The sequence below is a fragment of the Gossypium arboreum genome, chromosome 6 (assembly GCF_025698485.1).
Source record: "Gossypium arboreum isolate Shixiya-1 chromosome 6, ASM2569848v2, whole genome shotgun sequence".
Taxonomy (NCBI): domain Eukaryota; kingdom Viridiplantae; phylum Streptophyta; class Magnoliopsida; order Malvales; family Malvaceae; genus Gossypium; species Gossypium arboreum.
In genome coordinates this window covers 133,666,251-133,688,523 of record NC_069075.1, presented here as the reverse complement: position 1 = coordinate 133,688,523, position 22,273 = coordinate 133,666,251, and the positions used below count along the sequence as shown (strand labels likewise).

Sequence of the window (22,273 nt, the reverse complement as noted above, 5' to 3'; positions counted from 1 at the left end):
TGTTTAGGAATTTGGCCAATTTGATTTGAGCATGTTTAGTTTGTTTACCATAATTGTGATTAAGTGGTAAGCTAAATTTCATTTTATACGAACTTACTAAGCATTAAATGTTTACTCTGTTTTATTTTCCTGTTTTATAGTGATTCGAAAGCTCGTTGGGTTGGAAGCTTGGCGGAGATATCTCACACTATCCATCAGCTCATTTTGGTATATTTAGTAAATTAAATTTGGTTATAACAGCATGTATAGGTTAATTAGCCAATGTTGGCATGTAAATGTTTTGGTTATAACTAGCCATTAGGATGACTTGTGATAGATATATTTTGATGTGCATATATGAGGCTATAACATGTTTGGCGTGTGTTTAAATGGTTGATTGTTAGAAATCGTATTGGCATATTGATAATTAATTTGAGTTAACATATTTGATAAAATATGCATATATGTGAATTTGATAAGTTAGGTAAGTTTGTATATTTGGTTATATGAAGTATTATGTCATGTATAAGACTTGGTTTTGGCTTGATTTAAATGTCTTGAATTGGCTTGTGGATATGTTAAAATGTTAATGTAGGTGGAAAAGAAGTTTAGGTGAGAAATATGGCTTAGAAATTGCCTTATTTCATTCACATGGGCAGAGACACGGACGTGTGTCCCAACTATATGTGACACACAGCCAAGCACATGGGCATGTGTTTTGGCCGTGTGTCCCCTACATCTTTAAAATTTCAAAACAGAATACTCAAAATTTCTCACACGGCCTGGCACACGGGCATGTAGCTTGGCTGTGTGACCCCTGCACCTATTTAATGCAAGTCAGTATGCTCCAACGGCCTAGCACACAATCGTGTGGCTTGGCCGTGTGACCCAAGTTAGTAAAGTCCCATATTTTGAACGAGCTAGGACACGACCGTGTGTCCCTACTTCGAATGTCCACACGACCTGGCCACACAGGCGTGTGTCCTCTGCATTTGAAAATTTTTGATGTTTTCTGAAAATTTTTCTGAGTACCTGGATTAGTCCCGACATATTTCTAACATGTATTTTGGGTCTTGATGGCTCTTATAAGGGACAATATGATTGGTTTCTGATCTAAATGCTAAATAATATGAAATGTCTGTTACATTATCTGTAAACTCTGGTAATGCTTTGTAACCCTGTTCCGGTGACGGATACGGGTTAGGGGTGTTACACAAATAGCTATGGAATTTTAAATTGGAGGCCCTTATATATCAAATAAACCATTTAGAGTAGTTAGTGGATAAGAATGATTATTTATCATTGGAAATTGGATAAATTATTAAGGTTAATTTTGGAAATTAGAGATTAAAGTAATATTAAATAAAAGAAAAAAATCCATTTTCATCATCTTTCGTTAAAAAAAAACATGAAAACCCTAGCCATGGAAGATTGAGTTTTAACAAGCTTATTTTACTCATTTAGGTAAGTATTTTTGTCCTGTTTTTAATGATTTTTATGTTTCCAATATCGTAATAGCTTAATCTAGTTATCTCGGGGATTAATTTGCAAAAATGTTAAAGTATTAAGGTTTTTCCATAGATAAGTATACTTAAATTATGAAATTTTATGATGGAAATTGAAAGGTTTTTGTTAGATAAACAACTTTTGTAAAGAAAATTTTGATGAATTTATCAATTAGGGACTAATTGAAAAGATGATAAATTTAAGGAAAAATTATGAATTTCATGAAATACATGGGCTACTAATGATATGTATGAAAATTGGCTAGGCTTGAATAAGGATTAAATTGTATGAATTTCATTTTCCGAGCCTAGGGACTAAGTTGTAATTAATTAAAAGTATAGGGGCAAAATAGTAATTTTTCTAAAAATGTGTGTTTGGACTGAATTGAATATGAATTATATTAAATTGAGTTAAATTCATTCGTATAGATCCGGATAGACCTAATACGGAGTTAGATCGAGGCAAAGAAAAAGTATCAGATTAGTAGCCTTCGTATCTACATATACTTATTGAGGTAAGTTTGTGTAACTAAATTGTACATTTATATATTTTAAATTGAATATTATAGTGTGTGATTTATATAACTGTCATGTATAATTTTCGATCACATATCTGAAAAATACTGAGTCCCATTTGAACCCTAGAAATTCGAATGATACAAATGACATATCATTAGAGTTACCGTTTTAGTTGTGATACTGCATGTGTTGTGGACACACCACAACTCTCATGAGCTTCCCGATATTTGGCTCGCATGAGCTTCCCGATATTTGGGTCTCATAAGCTTCCCGTTACTTAGCTCACATGAGCTTCCCGTTATTCAGCTCGGAAGAACTTCTCGTTTACATGCTTGTATGAGCATACATGTACATGAATTGATGGATTACAGTTTTGTATGCTTTGAGTGTACTATCCGTGTATCCAATGATATTTTACATGGTTCAACGAGCAAAGTTTTGATATGAAACAATATGAGTTTGAAACAAATTATTATGGGTATATATTTGAATACGTGAAAATGACATTACATGATATAGTGAAGTAAGAGATGAATGATGATACATATATAGAACTTGCTTGATGACTTTGTTCATCCATGTTTATGGATTATTATATGTATTACATGGCTAACATAATGAGGATATGTGTTTAGGCTTTTTGCCAAATTGATTTGGAAATGTCATGTATGCTTACCTTAAATGTTATTAAATGGTAAGTTAAATCCCATGTTATACGAACTTACTAAGCTTAAATGCTTACTCTGTGTTATTTTTCATGTTTTATAGTAATTCAGAAGCTCATTTTGGTTGGAAGTTGGTCGGAGCAACTTCACACTATCCATCGGCCCTTTTGGTACCTTCAGTAAATTAATTATGGTTATAATGACATGTATAGGTTATTTTGGCCAATGTTGGCATATAAGTGTTTTGTGAAATTAGCCATTTGTATGGCTTGTGATTGGTATATTTTGATGTATATATAAGTAAACTTATCATGTTTGGTGTGTGTTTGGAATGGCTGAATGATGGAAAATTATAGGTATATTGAGACTTGGTTTAATTTGGTATGATTGGTAAAAATATGCATATATGTGTATTTGGTCAATTAGGTAAGTTTAGATACTTGAATATATGTGACGATATTTTATGTTTGAGATTTGATTTTAGCTTGATTTGAATGCCTTGTTATGACTTATTGTTGTGTAAAAATGTTGAGTTAGGTTGATGTCAATTTGGGTGAAAAATGTGGCTTAGAAAATGACCTATTTTTGTCTACACAGGTAGAGACACGAGCGTGTCTCTTAGCCGTGTGTCAGTGACACGGCTGTGTCCCCTGCATCTTATTTAAATTGCAAGTCAGTCTGCTCACATGGCCTAGCACACGGGCATGTGGCTTGGCTGTGTGACCCAAGTCAGAGAGTTACATGGGTATGGACACGAGCTAGGACATAGCTGTGTGCCCCTATTTCAAATGTCCACACGGCCTGAGACATAGGTGTGTCTCTTGACCGTGTGAGTCACACGGCCTGACCACATGAACATATGCCTCCTGTATTTTTAAAAAATTTTAATATTTTTTGAAAAATTCTTTGAATCCCCGATTTAGTGCCGACTTATTTCCAATGTGTATTTTGAGCCTCGAGGGCTCGTATAAGGGACAATATGATTGGTTTTGATTGGTTTCTGGTATGAATGCTAGATGATATGAAATGTTTGTTATTTAATTTGTAAATTTTGGTAATATTCCATAACCTTATTCCAGCAATAGATACGGGTTAGAGGTGTTACAAACAAGGACTATCTTACACTATGATCAAAATTTTATGCCCAAAATGGTTTGGATCTGAGGGGTCGAAAATATTGTAGATCCCTCTACCAAGGACACTGACCCGAAAACTTGAAAGGAGATCTTTGATTCCATCTTTAGCTACACCCCACTCAATACATCACTAAAAAAATCTTACGAAAAATTAAAAAGGAAGGGATCCTATGCTACTAAATCCATGGAAAAGGGGGAGACTAAGGCGAAGAGCCTATTTCACAAAGATAAAGAGCAAGGCATGAAAATTGCTTTCATCTCAAAATGCTATTGAAATGGTCATTTGAAAAATGACATTAGAGAAGTTTCATAAAGCAATCCACTAGTCATTGGGAAGACAATGGCATGAAGACCATTGGATAAAAGCCTAAAAGGTTTGAAGTATTGAATTATTGATGAACGACAACGAATCTCTTAAGAAACACTTCATGGACACTAAGTTTATGGACACTAAGTAAATTTGAATGTTCCATTTAGGAGAGAAGATGGGATTCATATAGAGATCATCCTCAAGAATAGCGAGTTAATATGTTCCTCCACATCATTATGGCTGATGGCATTGCAAATAAAGTGAAAAAACTATCCTAGTGAGAAATAGAAAAGTCTAATAAAGGATGAAAAGCTAAGGGCAGAAAAGGAAAATGATCTCTTTGATCTTGCTCAACTCCATTAGTTCTCCCTATTGAGGTTCCCTCACATTTTTTTACCACGTGAAAACTTTTGCACTAGGTAAATTTGTCATAAGTTGAAGAGCAAACAACCAATAGCAATCTCTTTAGTTCTCTTAATTAGAAGAAGATTTCTATTTAGTTCTCCCTATTGGACATTAAAACTCGAAAACCTTACTAAGTGACCTTCATTTGCATTCCCACTTTGCCAAAATGAAATGTTTCAATGAGAAAGAACCTATCGAATCTTAAAAAATCTATTAGGAAGACCAACACTAGTCCCTCCATCACTTTTCGATGGCAACACTAAAAAACAAAACTCTGATCTTAATGGGGTCACATTAATTTAATTTGAACATTCCTTTAATCTGATCAACCACCACCCTATCAATAGGACCTAAGTGATAGGGCATTTGTTCAATAAAACCCACAATAAGCCTCAAACTCTCTCCTCTCCACCAACGAAGGCCACAACTTTATTATTATCAAGAACTCTAAGTGTATCTTACCAAGCACATGAAAACCTCCTAGCAGCTCTATTCAAACTTCTTTAAAGTCTTTTAAATAAGTTTTACTCAAGCATTTATACCTACAACATAATATTTTTACTATTGTGATAAAAGTTTATTGACGAATTATATATTTGAAAATGAAAAGACATGCATTAAAATGGAAAATACCTATTTTAGTAAAAGAAAGTACATGTATACCAATACGATTTTGATTAACTTGATGGGAGAAGAGCAAAAACGGCAAGAAACAGTGACGTGTGGAGATATGGTAATTTTATGTTAAATCCAATAAATATAAAAGAAAATAGGGAAAGCGATGAAGGGAAAATTAAATAGACGAGTGTCCAGAAAAAGGCAAAAAACTAACAAACAAAGCAATGGATAGATAAATTAAAGCCTATCCTCTCCGCCAACTAACGCTAAAACACCGCCACAGCCACCGCCACCGCCACTGCCCTCACTTCTTCAACTTCAACTCTTTTTCTTTTTTAAATCAATTTTATTTATTATAAACAAAAGGAAAAATAAATTTCTATAAAGAGGGAGCAAAGCTGAACTTTATGCTCTTTTTCTCTCTCAAATTTCAGCTAACTGTAAAAAAGTAATAATTATAATACTAATATTCCGTAATGTCTTGGCTGTTGAAGTCTCTCCAATCCGAAGTTCCTCGTTCGCCCACGCCTTCACCAGATCACAGTCCCACCAACCTAAACGGCGGCGTCAAGGACGATCTTTCTCTCATCGGGGAGACTATAGGCCGCCAACTACGTGGAGTCGCTGCGTTCTTAGCACCGCCTCCTTCGCCGCCTTCCATCAATGCCTCCGAGCGAGGGCTAGAACAGGAACAAGTACAAGAGCCGCAGTCAGCTAAGCTCCTGGGGATCCGCAACGATTTGGCGGAGATCGGTGGCAGCTTCAAGAGCGGGCTTTCGTTATTATCAAGTAACAGAGCGGTGACGGAGATCTCTAGATTCGCTTCGAGTTTATTACAGTTCCCGGATCAAGATGATCATGGTGGTCATGATGAGGATGATGACGATGAAGATTACGATGACGGAGTGCCGGGAATTACCGATGAGGTGATTAAATTTGTTAAAGAAATTTCCAACCGACCAGAGCTCTGGACTGATTTTCCTCTCTCTTTACATAACGGTATTTTCTTTTAAAACCTTTTAATCTCTTCAAAACTAAATTTTCTGTATATTGCATTTGTTTTACTTAATTATTGTTAACACCTAGTTAGGTTTTAAGCTAGGGATTTTAATTAGTTCTCCAAAGTATTAAGTTAATCACATCTATAATCTGTTGTAGTAGCAAGGAAGGTCAAATGCAGAATAGACTAGGCTTATTTGTTTTGTTATTTGAGGCAGCTTCCTCCATTATTTGCAGTACTTGACCTTTTCTACAATTGTGGAACATTAGATTAGTTATTTTCATTATTAGAAGGGATTTACTATGCACTGTTTCTGGTGTTGCTTAATTCGCCATTATAGTAAAATGTGCATAAGGCCAGCGTGACTTATGCATTGAATGCAATATTATCAAGGGGACGTTTTAGTGTTGTTTGGTTGAATTAGCTTGCTTATGGCTGGCATTCAAGTGGGAAGTTCTGATTTGTGCGCTGTGAGGAGATTAAGGCTCCACTACTTTGGACCATAGTCTTAGCGTCATAGGAGCATATTATAGAAGGGTATTTGGGGAGAACTTACCCTTTAGCTTCTTCTCTTTTCCAGTTCTTCCACAAAGCTAATGGAAATTTATGGGTAACAAGGTATTGGCTTATTACTGCAGATTTCAAAATGTCTGAGGATCAGATAGAACATGCTGAAAATATTGAACACCTCGTCCCGAGTTTTGAAGCTCTTAGAGTTGGCCTTCAGAATAACTTGGGAGATGAAAGGTTTTGGATGATATATTTCATATTGTTGCTTCCAAGACTGAATGAGCATGATTTTGAGGTTCTTTCAAGCCCTGAGGTAAGAGATCTAATATATTTATATTGTTTTGTTCAATGGTACTTGTTTTCCATTTATCTTCCTTTCTGCCACAAAACACACGCCTTTGGTATGGGAGATGTAGGACTAATATAGATGCATGTTATATTGCTTTTCAACTTAGTTCATCCAACATTATGCTTTATTTGAGAAACATGTTCTTGTATCTGGAAGAGCTAATAGCCTGATGCTGTTTGCTCAATTACATATTCCTGTATACATTGTCGGTGCATGAACACTGCAGTCGTTGTGTAGTAATTATGCTCAATTTGTATTTATGTAAATAATGTCTATAGTATACATATACTTGCTACTACTTTGAAAGTTTTGTGGTCATCTTTGCAACTACTAGAGTGCCCTGCTGAAAACTCCATGAAATGGGCCCACTATCTTCTGAATCCATGATCTGCAACTTATGGAGCAAAAAAATCACACCCTCCTCAACTTCATTCTATTCTTCATTTCCCTAAGAAATGCTTCTCCTTTATGTTGCTCTCCATTTTGGAGTGGAAAATCTATAATATTTGAGGCATCAGCTATTGGAGCTGATTTCGGATTTGGTTGAAAGATTGCAAACAAAGGAATAAGCATTCTTGGCTGGACCTTAGTGGTGAAACAAGCAATGGTCTAGACATATTGAATATTTTCAAATGGGGGAGAGCATTGAGGTTAGGATTTTAAATTTTGTGTGGAGTTCCCTTCTTTTCTGGTACAGAAATGTTGTGAATTCCGAGAACATGTTTACTGTATTTAATCTGCAAAGCAATGACTAAGTTGGTCTTCACCAAGTTGGTAGACTTATCAGTAGCAAATCCACCAAAACCTAGATAAAGGAATTTAATCAAATCCACTATGGGCGTTTGGAAAATATATAATTAATATTTTTTCCTTCAGTATATTCTCTTTTATCTCCAATGATGTGCGTGTGTTTTTTCTTGTCCACTCCATTTTAACTACTTTATGTGGATGTTTTAAGCAATCAAAACCATTTTAATGAAGGTTGTACTTACGTTGCAGGTTATTGAAACTAGAGACGCACTTTTGCAGAAGTTGCAAAAGAATAAGAATGTACAGGTTGAAAACAGTAGTCCTGATGCATCTCGACAGAGTGGCAATTTTAGTGAGACAAAACGAGAAACTTTTGTATCTAAGGAAAAGGTCAGTGAAATCGTAAATGCAGCAGAAGGATTAGAGATTACCTCCAGCGAGGACAACACTGAGCAATGGTTAGAAGAAGCAGAATTTTCCTGTGGAAGTTCCCTGAGCATCAAGAAAAACCTGGAACATGAAGATGATGTTTTGTTCAGTGATCTGGAAGACGATGATACCGATACTTCTAATAGAGCATCAGTGCGTAAGTCAACACAGCATAACAAAGCTCTTTCATCCAGTGGATCCAATGACTGGGTTCAGCTGGACAAGAGACCAGAAACTCGTGGTGCTTTGCAGAAAGCAGGCCAAACAAGTTGTCGAGATAAAGATTCTGAAGGTGAGGAGTCAAATGACTGGCTCACTGATGATGATTTCGTCGACGTGGTAAGAGGGAAATGAATTTCTGATTCACTGTAAAGTTTCACAAACCCTTTTCCACCTGTTGAACTTCTGTACTTGTGGGAATCAGACCATCACATAATTGTGTTTTAATAAAGTAAAAGCGGTCAACTTTAATCCTGTTATTGATAAAATTTGTACATAATATTTGATACATTGGTTTGTAAATTGCAGCTGCCAACTCATTGCGTTGGTTGTTTTATTTATTGGTCCATATTGTTTTTCCCTTATTGTGATGGTTGATTATGTATAATTTTCTTAGAAGTGATTGTTTCAGTTACAGCTTTACATTAGGAAGACAGGTGTACATGACTGAGTAATCTCATTGCGGTTTCAGCACAGAAAGTTTCTCCTAAGTTGTTGGATAGCTTCGAATATTTGCAGGCAATTTTCATGAATGTTTAGCAGTGCTTGCAGTTGCTCCATTGGCAGATTTTCCTGGACAAATCCCATGAGGCTGGTAATTTTTTGCCTGCCTTCATGCAGTGAATTCTCAAGGGATTGGATCTTCCCCTGCACAAAATTTTTAGACACCAATTTTTAGGATTTGATCTCCATATAAAGAAATTTAAAATACAGCAAGGCATACAACTCAATCACCATGTTGGAGAGGTTAGTCTGTTACTTTCCAATGTACCCTTAAGTCATCATTAAATTTAAGCATGGAACCTAATCAAGAATTTGTGGGTCCTAAAGCACGTGTACTGGAATGTAGGGCAAAAACAAGTGCGAATGTCGTAGAGGAAGAGACATTGCATCACATTGGCATGAATTTGGCACCATTGTAATCTTTGATTGGTAGATACGGATGTATCTAACACGAGTACATGCGGATTATATCCCTCTAACCATGCCCAGGAATGTGTTAAAACATAGGTGTCGGGCATAGGTGCTTCAAAAAAATAAAAGGTCGGAGCAACATAGGTTGTAGTGGGACAACATAGGTTGTGACTGGGGAAGAAGGAAGAGCTTATAAACCAGTTTACATATAGATTATTCAAACCAGAAAGGTTTCATGAAGAGAAAGTAAGAAGAAACAAACCATTGATATATCCAACCGCTGTTTCATCGCATAATTATGTGTCTTGTAGTATTCAATTTCTTCTTCCTTTTGTTTCTCCTGTCTCAACCTATGGACTTCATCTAAAAGTGACCATCGTGCTGCTTCTTTAGCTTCATTCTGTGAAGTCAATCTTCTCGATTTTTCGGCCAAGTTTTTCTTCTCAGCTTCTGCAGTCCTCAGCTTTTCAGCAAGATCATTCTTCTCTTGAGCTACTGCCTGCATCATTTAAGTTTTCACCTCAGTAAGATGACTCCTCAAAGGCAAAGGGCAGTTGGAAACATTTTACAGCCAATAGAGGCTTTTGTCCTTCTGCGAAGATACTTTAGCAAGGACAACCAGGTCAGATGCAAAACAAAATTGAACTGAATGTGAAGTTTTAGATTTATGGTAGAAAGAACCATTATCATAACTAAGACCCAGAGAAAGTAAGAAGAAACAGACCTGCAAACTATTCAATTTCACTTCCAGCTCATCATTATAGTTCTTACAGCGTCCAAGCTCCTCTTCCTTCTCCTGTTTCTCTCTTTTGATCTGCCTAAGTTCTTGCTTCAACGTCTGCACTTCATTTGAAAGTGACTGTTGTTCTGCTTTTTGAGCTTCAACTTCTGTTCTCAATTCTTCGACGAATCTGTTCTTATCAGCTTCAGTCTTCCTCAGCTTTTTAGCAAGATCATTCTTCTCTTGAGCTACTGCCTGCATCATTTAAGTTTTCACCTCAGTAAGATGACTCCTCAAAGGCAAAGGGCACTTGGAAACATTTTACAGCCTATAGAGGCCTCTGTCCTTCTGCGAGGATAATCTAGCAAGGACAACCAGGTCAGATGCAAAACAAAAATTGAACTGAATTTGAAGTTTTAGATTTACGGTAGAAAGAACCATTAACATAACTTGGATCCAGAGAAAGTAAGAAGAAACAAACCTGCAAACTATTCAACTTCACTTCCAGCTCATCATTATAGTTCTTACAGCGTCCAATTTCCTCTTCCTTGTCCTGTTTCTCTCTTTTGATCTGCTTAAGTTCTTGCTTCAACATCTGGACTTCATTTGAAAGTGACTGTTGTTCTGCTTTTTGAGCTTCAACTTCTGTTCTCAATTCTTCAACGAGGCTGTTCTTATCAGCTTCGGTGATCCTCAGCTTTTTAGCAAGATAATTCTTCTCTTGAGCTACTTCCTGCATCATTTAAGTTTTACCTCAGTACGATAAACAAAGGGCTAATGCTAACATTTTTACAGAAATTAGAGGCTTTGTTCAAAAAACCTTTTTCTCATTGGAGAGCTTCACTAATTTATCTTTCTGTTTAGACAAAGTATCTTGAATTACTTGAAGCTTTTCAGAAAGTTCCTTGTTTTTCAGAGTAGATCTATCCATTTCAAGGCTCATTTGAGTCTGTCGTCAAAGAAAAAAGTAGTTAAAAAGCAAGTTTGTTTTTCTCCATTCTAATTGGTAAGAAATTATATTTAAGTACCATATGGTGAAAAGAAGTAACTTCAGCCTCACGAAGACATTGTAACAAAATTGATTCCTCTATCTTCCTTCTTTCAAGGTTAGTCTTGAGGTCTTCCTCAACACGCCTATATTCATCATTTCTAGTATCTAACTTGTTCTGAAGGGTAGAGAGATCAAAATTAGCTAGTTGAAAATCATGTCTGGCCATGCTTAAAACTAGTTCAGCAACTTTACATTCCTTGTGAACCAAGAAAACCAACATATCCAGACTAGTTTCGGAGCAATTATTAGCAGCACTCATTGCATGGTAAACCAATTTTCTCAGCATCTTCTTCTGATAATTCTCATCATTAAACAGTTTAAACAACATTGAATAAAACTTTCTCAGAAACTCAAGCACTGGAGGACGTCTAGATTGGAGCAACTTATCAGCAATACCAAAAACCAAAATAAAAGCTCTTTCAGTATATGAAGAACCCCATTTTTCTATCCCCGCCAAATGATGTGTGGTGAATCCATTTGCAATACCTTTCTCAAAAGCCCGCGTAGTTTGATTAGTAATAGAGGGTATGGCCAGCATCTTTAACAACATAAAGATATCAGAAAAATGGTGACCTCCTGCATGCAAACTCTCGGTTGCCAGCCCATGTTCACCAGATGAAAGGCGTTCTTGGTCGACTGAAAAGATGGAATCAATTTTTTGTAACATGGTTACTGCAAGGTCATCAGAACTATTCAAAGTTTTTGCAAGACGATCCAGCACACAAGGTGAAACATCAGCTCCTAAACGCTGTAACTTTTGACGGACAATACTTACCTACAAATAAAGAAAAGGTAAACATATTCAAAGAGGGGTTTCAAGGGGAAATAAATAAAAACTATGTTCTAATGCTCACTGCTAGAGGGATATCCTGACACTGAGATGCAGCTTTAAATAATAAGGCGATTGCAGCTCCAAGTGCTTCACCGTTTAAATCATCCACAACATTAGAGGCTTGAAGAAATACACTTTTCCAAACATCAATAGCCAACTTCAATTGACACGTGGCCTCAAGAACCTGAAAAACAAAATGTTTGATTCTAAACTCCGGCAAACTAAGTATTATAAGATCATCAGTGAAAACAGATGAAGAGGTCTCACAGGTAGTCGCATTGAAGAGTCTGCATCTGTCTCTTTTAGCTGACATAAAATAGCAGAACCAACAACATTATGATCAAACTGACATGCTAACTTTGGCAATAAAGAAACGAGATCTGGTAGCAGATGCTTGGGAGCTTCCCGTAGTACTGCTAAAACCTTCTGCACAAAGTGACACTCTTGGCTTTGCTCTAAGGTAACTTGTGTAACTTCATCATTTAGAGCCTTCAATGACTTTACAATAAGCCTTAAGGTCTCCTCAGATGACTCAGAAGTAGAATCATGCTGTCCAAGAATAGCTTCCCCCAAAGTATTACTACAATTGTCCATACACTTTCCAGTACCAAAGAATGTCTCACGTATTAATGATCGAACAATATTTGCTAAACTACTTTGCCTATTTAATTTAGTTTGAGAGCTAACTTCATTGATATCTTGACATGATTCCGCATTTGTATCAGGTGCATCCTCACCGGATGTTCCTTGTAATCGCTGGCAACAGTCAACCATCACATTTAAAAGTGCATTCTCAATTTGCTGATGTAGGGACTCGACACCGGTGGTTGAAGCAACTAAATTGGACATGAATTTATCTGGACTAACATCTATCTGCCCTGTATCAATGCATCCAAATATTCTGCGAAAAATGTTATTTGGTTTTACAGTGTTGTGGTAAAGCCGCATTCCAATCAAAATTCCAGCCATTATGAAAAGATCGTTTCTAAATTCTTTTTTCAGAATAATAAAGTGATCTCCTTCCATTGCAAGAAGCTTCCCGGTGTTGTCCTCATTATCTCCATTTTCTTGAAGCTCATGTGATTTAACATCACTTGGAACCTGCATGAAACATTCGGCTATAATTGGACGAACATAGCATCAAATAACAGGTAAAAGTTACAGAACGAAGATCCAAACAAACTCAAATCAAAAGCATGCTAACCCTTACTTTTGAAAGATCCAACAACGGCCAGTAATCAAGGATCTCGCAAACAAAAGTAGCCATCTCACCGGTAACAAACCCAGCACTGGCTTTCAGCATATCAGATAGTTCCATGAACAGCAGTCGCCCATGACTATCACTAGTGTCTGTACGTAGACAGGACCCCTTGGAGATACTTTTGGCAGGGTGCTTTTTATTAACCACAGTCATCTCGTATCTAACATAAAGATCCTCAACCAAATTTGATGGATCACACTCCAGGTATGCACATAGGTTGTCAGATAATACACATACCCCTGCATATTATAATATTAGAAAATTACCAAACTATCTACTGGCAAAAGGAACAGAAAAACAACAAAAAGTTACATACTGTCTTACCGATTCGGAGCTTTAGTTTATCAACCTGGAAATATTTGCTGCATATATCGTTGATCATCGATGATGTTCGCTGGAAGGCTACGAAATTTTTCATTTCCCAAGTGATTGTGCACCTTCCCTTTTCTCCATCTTTATTGCTCGACTCTAGGACATCCTGAATTTCTAAACTCTCCTTCAATATAAGAATATCTGCATTAAACATAACAGTATCCTCAACCAAATACCCTGAACCCTTATTAAAGAGAGTTGCAAGAGTCAAAAATTCAGGACACCACCACCTTTTTGTAGCTTCAGAGAAACGCCCCTGTGTTTCCTTAAAAATAGAATTGTCTTTATTCTTCTTATTCACAACGGATAGCCGACAACGGGCAAAACAACTCCAATCCTGGGTGGCATCTTGAGGACCCGAAGCTTCAATAATCATCGAAAGGTAGATCGATTTTTGATATCGCCCTGTTGTCAAACAATTTTATCAGTTCTGTCCTTCATTCTCCAACAGGTGTAAGTATGAATAGTACAACTGTACATGTATATGGATTAAGCGTTGTTTAGCTACTTTCTCGTTCATTCTTCAAACTTGCATGACCATCATCTTTTTCTATTAACAACTCAGAAAGCAAAAATTTAGCCATGAATGTAAGAAAGAAAAATTCAAAGTAATGCTTCACATTGGTTACCTCTGGGAAAAACAATCAAGCGAAATTCGTGATCCTCAATCTGAAACTTACTGCTCTCAACAGACACTCCTATCATCTTTTCATTCTTCAGAATATCCTTCAACCTTGTAAAATTTTCAATCTTCCAGGTACAACTGCCACTTTTGTTTAAGGCACCAAATTCTTTAAAACCAGATGTAAGGACAGCAGCAGAATCTTTGATTGCTTTGAAAGATACCGTGAACTCCACCGTACTGTTCATAACAAATCCATTATTGGGTCCAATCAAATCGGATATCTTCATATAATCAGTCCAACCTAGAGCTGGAGTTGTTTTATTTAATCTCCCATACGAGTCCTTATGCATATGACTCCGCCATGCCTTTTGACTCAAAACAGATATACGAAACAAGCACCAAGAAGGCTTATTATGACCCATGCATTTAGGACATGTGTGCATCTGATGAGCTTCCAAAAACAAAGACAGACACTCAACTCCATTAACCTTGGTTGTAGAGGCACTAATATGAGCAAAACCTCGCCCAAGAAGAAAAACAGCGCTACTCATCTGCTGGCGGCTCTCGATCATTTCCTTAAAGAAACTAAAAGTTTTAATCTTCCATTTAAATTTCCCGCCCAAAACAATAGTGTCACAACCTAAAGAATGCGCTGAATAGTCGACCATCTCAGTGTCATTGTTACCGTCCCTTGAAAATGAAAATGATTCATCCAAAATGGAAATTTCAATAGAACAATGCAAAGAACCGTTCTTGGAAAACCCTGATCTTGGACCAAAAACAGAACTAGCAAGTTGTAAGCTACCGCCAGTAGGAATATTTGTATTCCTGGTAAAAAATGTAAGCTTAAACGCTTTGGTCAAAGACTTCGACTCATCTTCATGGTTAAAAATGCTTAGTTTATAAGACGCCAAGGGACCGAATCTGAAAGAGTAACGTGGAGAGTTGATTTTAACTTGGAGAGAAAGGAAAGCGTCAGGGCCAAGGGCAAGGGCAAGGGCAAGGGCATCGCTTCCTGGGACTATCACGGAGCGGAATTCAAAGTCACCCACTTCAAACCAAGGACTGCAAATCATTTTATTGGGCTGAAGTTCTGGGTTGTAAGGGACTGTCCATTTAGCAAGACATGAATGTTTACCGCGGTGCACTAGGTTGATCCCAGGTTCCGCCATCGATGGGTTGAAGAAGATGATGACGTGTGGGTTCTTGTTCCTTCGTTTTGGATTTTGGCGGGGTTTTACGTTGACATATTTAAGTTAACATTTGTAGAAGGACTGTTTCTTGGGATATGGAAAGAAAAAAGAAGCTTTAACTTGACAAGAAAATGGGGTTCGTGCAGGGTTTTTCTTTTTGGGGTTCTTTTAATTGGTTGTAGCTATCCGTTTCCTTTCAGAATCTGTTTGTTTGGTGAGAAAATAGGAGGGAAAGCTTCGGTTTTAAATCTAATCTTAAAACTTATATTTGAAATTTATTTAGTATATTAAATACTTTTAAAAATAGTGGGAAATTCAAAATAATACATACTGATTTTTTTTTGGTGGAAAGAGAAATTACAACTCAATTTTCAAACAGTAATATAACTTAACACATAATCTTTATCTATCAATCGTAACCCTGTTTCCCTATCTTTTCTAGCCATACTATTCTGGAAATATGCTGAAGGTTCCAGTGACTCAGAAGCTTCAAAAGCAAAATAATTCTTGTAACTAGAGCAGAGTTAGAATTACCACGAACTCCTTCATGAATGAGGTTAACAGCTTCAAGATTATTTGTTCGAATGATGACTTTTCGGAAGCCACGATCAATAGCAATTTGCAACCCATCAAGGATGCCCTATAGTTCTGAATCAATGACCTCGCAGTTGCCCAAATATCTTGTGAAGCCAACAATCTAAGACCTGTCATGATATCGCAATAGTCCTCCGGCTGCGATAAATCTATCGACATGTTTAACCGAACCATCCGTGTTTAAGTAGACCCATCCATCCGAAAGAAGAGGAAGGAAATCTGATCCTGAATTTCTAGTGCCTTGCGAATTAGTCACCAAACCATACTGCTTTGCCCAACATAGAGAGGCTTTGATAACTTCGTCCGTATTCCATACAAGACCTTGAAATATGCGTAAGTTTCTGTTCTTCCACAGACGCCAAATGATCATTCCAAACAGGCAAGCCCAAGTAACTCCACCCATAAGGTTTACTTCATGCTTATTCCGTAAGTTAAGCTCTATCCATTTGTATAAAGATCCTGCAAAAAGGACAGATTGTTTACCTGGAGGAATAAGTTGCGTCCAAATATCCCTTGCAGTCGTACAATCCCTAAAAACATGAAGGATACCCCCATTGTTGTGTCCACAAGCCCCACAAGTAGAATCCAAACCTAATCCTCTTCTTGTTCTTTCCACATTAGTAAGTAAACGGTGTTTGATAGTGAGCCAAATGAACACTCTAACCCTTTATGGTTCCTTATATTTCCAAGGTAAACTCTAAATATCATTTTCGCATCCCATGAGTCTTCCTGAAACTTCTTGTAAGCACTTTTAACCGAGAAAACACCAGAAGCACTCCCCCCCCCAAATAATTCTATCTATACCGGAGTTCGGTTGAGGTGGCGAAATTCATACAATTAGTTGAATGATGTCTTCAGGTAGCCAAAGGCGAAAGAACTCTAAATTCCAATCTCCATTTTCCATGACCATATTACTAAGGACACAATACATATCCATGCTAGAGTTACATGCTATCTTTTTGTGCAGCGGCCCAACATTAGGAACCCAAGGATCTTTCCAATAGCTAATACTATGTCCATCCCCAACAGACCAAAGCATATTCTCACGTATGGGTGGCCAAATCTTCAATAAAGATCTCCACAAAAAAGAACACCGACCTCTCGATAAAGATTTAGGTAAACCATCTTGAACCCCATACTTAGACCGAAGCATCTTGACCCATAAAGAAGAGCAATCCGTCAATAATTTGAAACCCAACTTCATAGTGAATGAAGTTTTATGATCACATAAAGACCTTATGCCAAGACCTCCATTTGATTTAGGTTGGCATATCGAATCCCAACTGACCAGAACAATCATTCTATTACCATTAGTGGATTCCCAAATGAATTATCTTACCATGCCTTCGATCTTATCACACAAACCTTTCGGGATCATCATCGACTGCATAAAGTAACTTGGAATAGAGAATAAGACCGACTAAGCCAAAGTAATTCTTCCTGCCAAAGAGAGTTGTCGAGTATCCCAACTACAAAAGTTTGCTTCTTACCTTGTCAACGACAAAACACAAAGTATTATTTGTAACCTTTTCGTGAAAGAGGGGAATTTCTAAATATGGACTAAGATTCTGCACCACCTGGAATCCAAAAAATCCACTAATATGCCTTTGGATATTTTCATTCACTCATTTAGAGAAAACCATATTTGACTTTTACAAATTAATACTATGTCCTAAGACACTGCAAAAGGTATCTAACACATTCTTGATAACCCGTGCCTGGTCCTCTTCTGCCTTGCAAAAAAGAATCAAATCATCTACGAAAAAAAGATGGGAAAGAGACGGACCTGATCTAGATAGTCGGATAGGTGACCATTTACCTTCAGCCATAGCCACACGAATACCATGCCCTAACCACTCCATACACAAAATGAAAAGGTATGGTGAAAGTGGACATCCTTGAAGTACTCCCCGTGCCGCCTTGAATTTCTGAGAAGGTACTCCATTCCAAAGGACTTGCATAGTTGAACCAGAAATAGTAGACATAATGATAGAACGGAGAAAGTTAGGAATACCTGTAGCCTGTAGTGAAGCGTCTATAAAACCCTAATGAATACGATCATAAGCTTTTTCAAGATCGATTTTAATGGCCATCTACCTTTTATTCCTTTGTTTACTCTTCATAAAGTGAATGACTTCTTGCGCGATGATGATGTTATCATTAACGTTTCTTTCTGCGACAAAACCTGCTTGTTCAGGTGCAATGATCCTTGAGAAAACCATTTTGAATCTATTGGGAATAACCTTCATCACCGGCTTATAAAGCACCAAGCAAAGACTGATAGGGCGAAACTGCGAAAAACATTTAGGATATTGCACTTTGGGAATAAGGACAATAAGTGAATTGTTGAGGTCAGGATCAATACGGTCACCAGAGAAAACCCTTTTTACCCACTCACAAATGGATGGACCAATAAACTCCCACTAGCTCTGGTAAAATAGCATGAAGTCCATCACTGCCTGGTGCTTTTAAAGGCGTCATATCAAAAAGGGCCTTCTTAATCTCTTCATTAGAAACAGGCCTGCTAAGGAACTGGACCTCTTCCTGTGTGAGAGACGGGAAGGCATTATACCCAAGACTACCTATTCTTTTTGGTTGCTCACCATAAAGACTCTTATAAAAGTTGACTGCTTCCTGCTTTAAGTTTTCTTCATCCATAACCTACTCCCCTGCCTGATTTTTAAGGGCAACAATACGATTATGCTTCCGTCTTTGTAAAGCTCGCCTATAAAAGAATTTTGTATTCCGGTCCCCAAAAACTAACCAGTCACACCTAGCCTTCTGCCTCCATAAAAGCTCCTCATGATGTAACACAAACTCCAGCTTTTCTTATATTTCTAACTCAATCTGATTTAAAGAAGGCGAGCTTTTCCAATCGATCGCCTTTTGAACATTATCCAGCTTTTTCTTCAAGAGATTCTTCTGATGCGTAAGGTGATTATAAACCTCTTTATTCTAAAGTTTTACATGATCAATAAAAGAAACATGAGTATTCGACATATCTCCCCAAAACTTCCAATTCTTTTTAATAAAGTCCGAAAATTTTGGATGTTCAATTCAACCTGTCAAAAAAAGAAAAGACCTCTTTGACGAGGACTGAACATCAGGTAAAAAAGATAATTTGAGGGGTCTATGATCCGATTTGAGCCTTTATAAATAAAGGACTTTGACAAAGGAAAATTAAGGTTTCAGGCATCATTACAGATCGTTCTATCTAATCTCTCAAAAACTCCTCCTCTATTCCAAGTAAAAATTAGACCACAAAAACCCAAATCATGCAGGCCCATGGTATCCATGAACTCACTAAATAAAGTACACCTTTTTCCCGATAACATGACCACTTCTTTTTTCACACGAAGCAAGGATAGCGTTAAAATCACCAATCATTAACCACGGAGTCTCATCTATCAGAATAGTATATTTAATAGCTTCCCATAACTGCTTCTGTTTTTGACCATTAGGACTACCATACACAATAACGACCAAAATCGATTGCCGATAAGAATTTCCAGAAATCTTGAGTAAAATAAATTGAAAATGATTACCCAAAATATTCACAGAAATAGTATCTTTCCATCCTATCCAAATTCCACTAGAAAAACCCACAGCCTCTACTCGGTGTGAAAAATCAAAATCGAGTTTTGCAATAACAGAATCAGCTTTAACACCACTTACCCGTGTTTTTAAAAGGCCAACCAAATCAGGCTTATGCTCTCTATTATACTCCCAAAAAACTCGAGGGAATTTCAAACTAGCATATCCTTGACAATTCCAACAAAAAATAGTAAAATTCATAATAAAAATAAAATTAAAAAAACCAAAAAATAAAAATATCACCATATTATACAGATGTGGAATCCAAACCACCAGTCTGTCCATCAATGTTGTCATCTGTTTTGTCAGCTCCAAGCCCAGCTAGTGAATTGATGAGATTATCCATGGAACTTATAGCTTCTGTTAAAGGAATTCGAGAAATCCTAACATTTTTTAACTTTCCTCCATTTTCTTTGAAAGTGCGATTGAGAGGAGGGCCGCCGCGATTATTGCCAGTTTTGTTCTCAGGACCACGCCCTCTAGAAACAAAAAGGGATTTATTAGTATTAACTAAAATGTTTCTCTTATTACCTTTGAGCGATTTAGACATATTATTATCCTAGAAGATAATAGCCAAATGGAATTTTGGGTGTAAAAGATTCGCATCTAATTGAACAATAGATTCACCAGGGCCTTCGAATACGGGATTAGTACGAACTAAATTATTCCTTTCATTTCTTGGAGGAGTAGAATGCACATTAACAGCTTCCTGCTTTGAAAATTCATTAGAAGCCGTTCCACCAAGGCCATTATTATTGTTGTCCAGGCCACTAGAAAGAAAACCATTTGGCACAAAAGGACTAGCCTGTCCAAGCCCTTCCCCACTTAGCCTATCCCGCGTCTCCATCAACGGCCCATTAAGTCATGTAATCCTCTTATTTTGTTGCTTCGTTACACCTTCAGATGGAATAAGGAAAAAGAGTGAGAAAATGCTAAATTATTAACCAGGTCCTTGTCTTTTTGGAAAAGCCTATCAGACTCCACAGGCCTTTTGTAACACCCCTTACCCGTCTCAGATGTCGGAATAGGGTTTGAGGCATTACCGGACTTACAGCACAACATTCATACATATCTGAATTATAAATCTTGCGTGCAAATTAAAACTTTTACCAATCACAATCATATTGTCCCATACTAGGCTCGTTTCAGCCTTAAACCATGTTTAGAAGTGGCTTGGGACTAAACTGATAACTCAAACATCTTATACTAGACATACAATTTTTTTTATCACTGCAAGGGTCACACGCCCGTGTGCCCCGACCGTGTCACTCACACGGCCGAGAGATACTCCCGTGTCTCAGACCGTGTGGACATTCGAATTGGGATCACATGGCCGTGTCTTAGCCCGTGCTCAACCCCGTGTAACTCTCTAACTTACCTCACACGACCAGACCACATGCCTGTGTGTCTAGCCCGTGTGTCATGTACATGCCCGTGTCCAGGCCGTGTGGAAACAGTGCATACATACTACCTTGGGTCATACAGCCGGACATACATCAGTGTGCTACACACAGCCAATAGGCATACCCATGTGTCTAGTCCGTGCGAAGTCTTTAGGGTATACTGACTTAATATCCAAACATATGATTAACACATAATATTAATACATTTGAATTTATAGCATTTCCTATCATATCAACTTTTCAAATCAACCATAAAACTTACCAAAATTGACTATTTCATTTGGCCATTCATGAGCACATTAAATCCTACAATTTTTGAACACAAAGCATATACCAAAATTCATTCCTAATCTCATCCATAACCAAGCCATATCACATGGCTAGATATATCCATTTCAAAACATATCCAAAATTCTCTATCCTATACATGCCACGCAACCAAAAACTCAAAGCTTTTATTTATCGAAGCGATAACCAGATAGTATGATGAGATGTCCAACGACTCCCAACCCGAGCAAGTCTCCGAAACTCTATTAACACAGGAAAAACACGCAGAGTAAGCTTTGAAAGCATAGTAAGTCATAAGCAAATAATTCATTTCAATGATATTTATAAATCAATATCATTAAACCGAATTTAACAAATCTCAATCACATATACATTCATTATACTTGCAAATTCATAGAACCACATTAAGTAACATCACTTATCTTGTTTATCAATGAACATATAACCATACTTTCAAAATAGAATAGCAACCGTTAGCTCATCATATAAATCAAGTTCACACATATTCATTTCATCGCCAACCTAACCATGGTCATTTGTTACGAATCATACATGAAGTTATATCAACTTCTTTTTAAACACTTCCAAACTCGAACATCTATAATTTCCTTATTCACCTAAACCAAATTGCATATATAAATCATATAACCAACTCACCATTTAAATTTCAATACCTGTTCCAGTTTTTGAACCAAGAAATCATACATCAAATTCATGTTTCATGTTTCATGTTTCGTAAATCTCATATCCGAAACATAGCACCACAATTTCATATAGCGAGTATATATAATACACCATACTACTTATCTTTATTCAAAGTCATATCTTATTTACATTTCAAATCTTTAATCTTATGAGTAGCATTAATAATTTCATTCAATCCAACTTATTTCACCATTAATTTACATAATTTTTCATCTACTTCATACTTAACATCATCAACCACATATGTTTCATACATACCTGTACCATTACCTTTTTATCTGTCATGCTTATCATTTCAATGCTCGAAACATTAATTGATTCGATT

General features: G+C 37.0%; 3 protein-coding genes and 2 long non-coding RNA genes across 5 annotated transcripts; 2 read left to right on the top strand and 3 right to left on the bottom strand.

Moving 5' to 3' along the window:
* The first annotated feature begins 5,267 nt into the window (after window positions 1-5,267).
* On the top strand, window positions 5,268-8,697 carry LOC108449899 (uncharacterized). The gene is made up of 3 exons (XM_017767875.2): window positions 5,268-6,136; window positions 6,776-6,960; window positions 7,996-8,697. Exons 1-3 carry the CDS (start codon window positions 5,614-5,616, stop codon window positions 8,527-8,529), a joined length of 1,242 nt encoding a protein of 413 aa, XP_017623364.1. The 5' UTR covers window positions 5,268-5,613; the 3' UTR covers window positions 8,530-8,697.
* On the bottom strand, window positions 8,318-9,796 carry LOC128294120 (uncharacterized). The gene is made up of 2 exons (XR_008284383.1): window positions 9,572-9,796; window positions 8,318-9,042 (listed from the first exon to the last, which is right to left on the bottom strand). It is a non-coding gene; the product is annotated as an uncharacterized LOC128294120 (long non-coding RNA).
* On the top strand, window positions 9,111-9,605 carry LOC128294119 (uncharacterized). Its single transcript, XR_008284382.1, has 2 exons — window positions 9,111-9,141; window positions 9,245-9,605. It is a non-coding gene; the product is annotated as an uncharacterized LOC128294119 (long non-coding RNA).
* A 78-nt stretch (window positions 9,797-9,874) lies between the features above and the next one.
* On the bottom strand, window positions 9,875-10,855 carry LOC128293836 (uncharacterized). The gene is made up of 2 exons (XM_053029385.1): window positions 10,512-10,855; window positions 9,875-10,285 (listed from the first exon to the last, which is right to left on the bottom strand). The coding sequence occupies exons 1-2, from the start codon at window positions 10,770-10,772 to the stop codon at window positions 9,875-9,877; spliced, it is 672 nt and encodes a 223-aa protein (XP_052885345.1). The 5' UTR covers window positions 10,773-10,855.
* LOC108474991 (uncharacterized) lies at window positions 10,842-15,343 on the bottom strand. The gene is made up of 7 exons (XM_017777014.2): window positions 14,176-15,343; window positions 13,499-13,951; window positions 13,124-13,413; window positions 12,181-13,014; window positions 11,936-12,097; window positions 11,059-11,856; window positions 10,842-10,979 (listed from the first exon to the last, which is right to left on the bottom strand). Exons 1-7 carry the CDS (start codon window positions 15,341-15,343, stop codon window positions 10,842-10,844), a joined length of 3,843 nt encoding a protein of 1,280 aa, XP_017632503.2.
* Window positions 15,344-22,273: the final 6,930 nt, after the last annotated feature.

Bases quoted from the DNA above. Each gene is read 5' to 3' on its own strand.
- LOC128293836 (XM_053029385.1), bottom strand. From the start codon at position 10,772: ATGATGCAGGAAGTAGCTCAAGAGAAGAATTATCTTGCTAAAAAGCTG. The intron at 10,286-10,511 runs GTTTGTTTCTTC...TAAATGATGCAG, and splicing joins TGAAGTTGAATAGTTTGCAG to GCAGTAGCTCAAGAGAAGAA.
- LOC108474991 (XM_017777014.2), bottom strand. From the start codon at position 15,343: ATGGCGGAACCTGGGATCAACCTAGTGCACCGCGGTAAACATTCATGT. The intron at 13,414-13,498 runs GTAAGACAGTAT...TATAATATGCAG, and splicing joins TAAACTAAAGCTCCGAATCG to GGGTATGTGTATTATCTGAC. The intron at 12,098-12,180 runs GTGAGACCTCTT...TTTGTTTTTCAG, and splicing joins ACTCTTCAATGCGACTACCT to GTTCTTGAGGCCACGTGTCA.
- LOC108449899 (XM_017767875.2), top strand. From the start codon at position 5,614: ATGTCTTGGCTGTTGAAGTCTCTCCAATCCGAAGTTCCTCGTTCGCCC. The intron at 6,137-6,775 runs GTATTTTCTTTT...TTATTACTGCAG, and splicing joins TCCTCTCTCTTTACATAACG to ATTTCAAAATGTCTGAGGAT. The intron at 6,961-7,995 runs GTAAGAGATCTA...CTTACGTTGCAG, and splicing joins AGGTTCTTTCAAGCCCTGAG to GTTATTGAAACTAGAGACGC.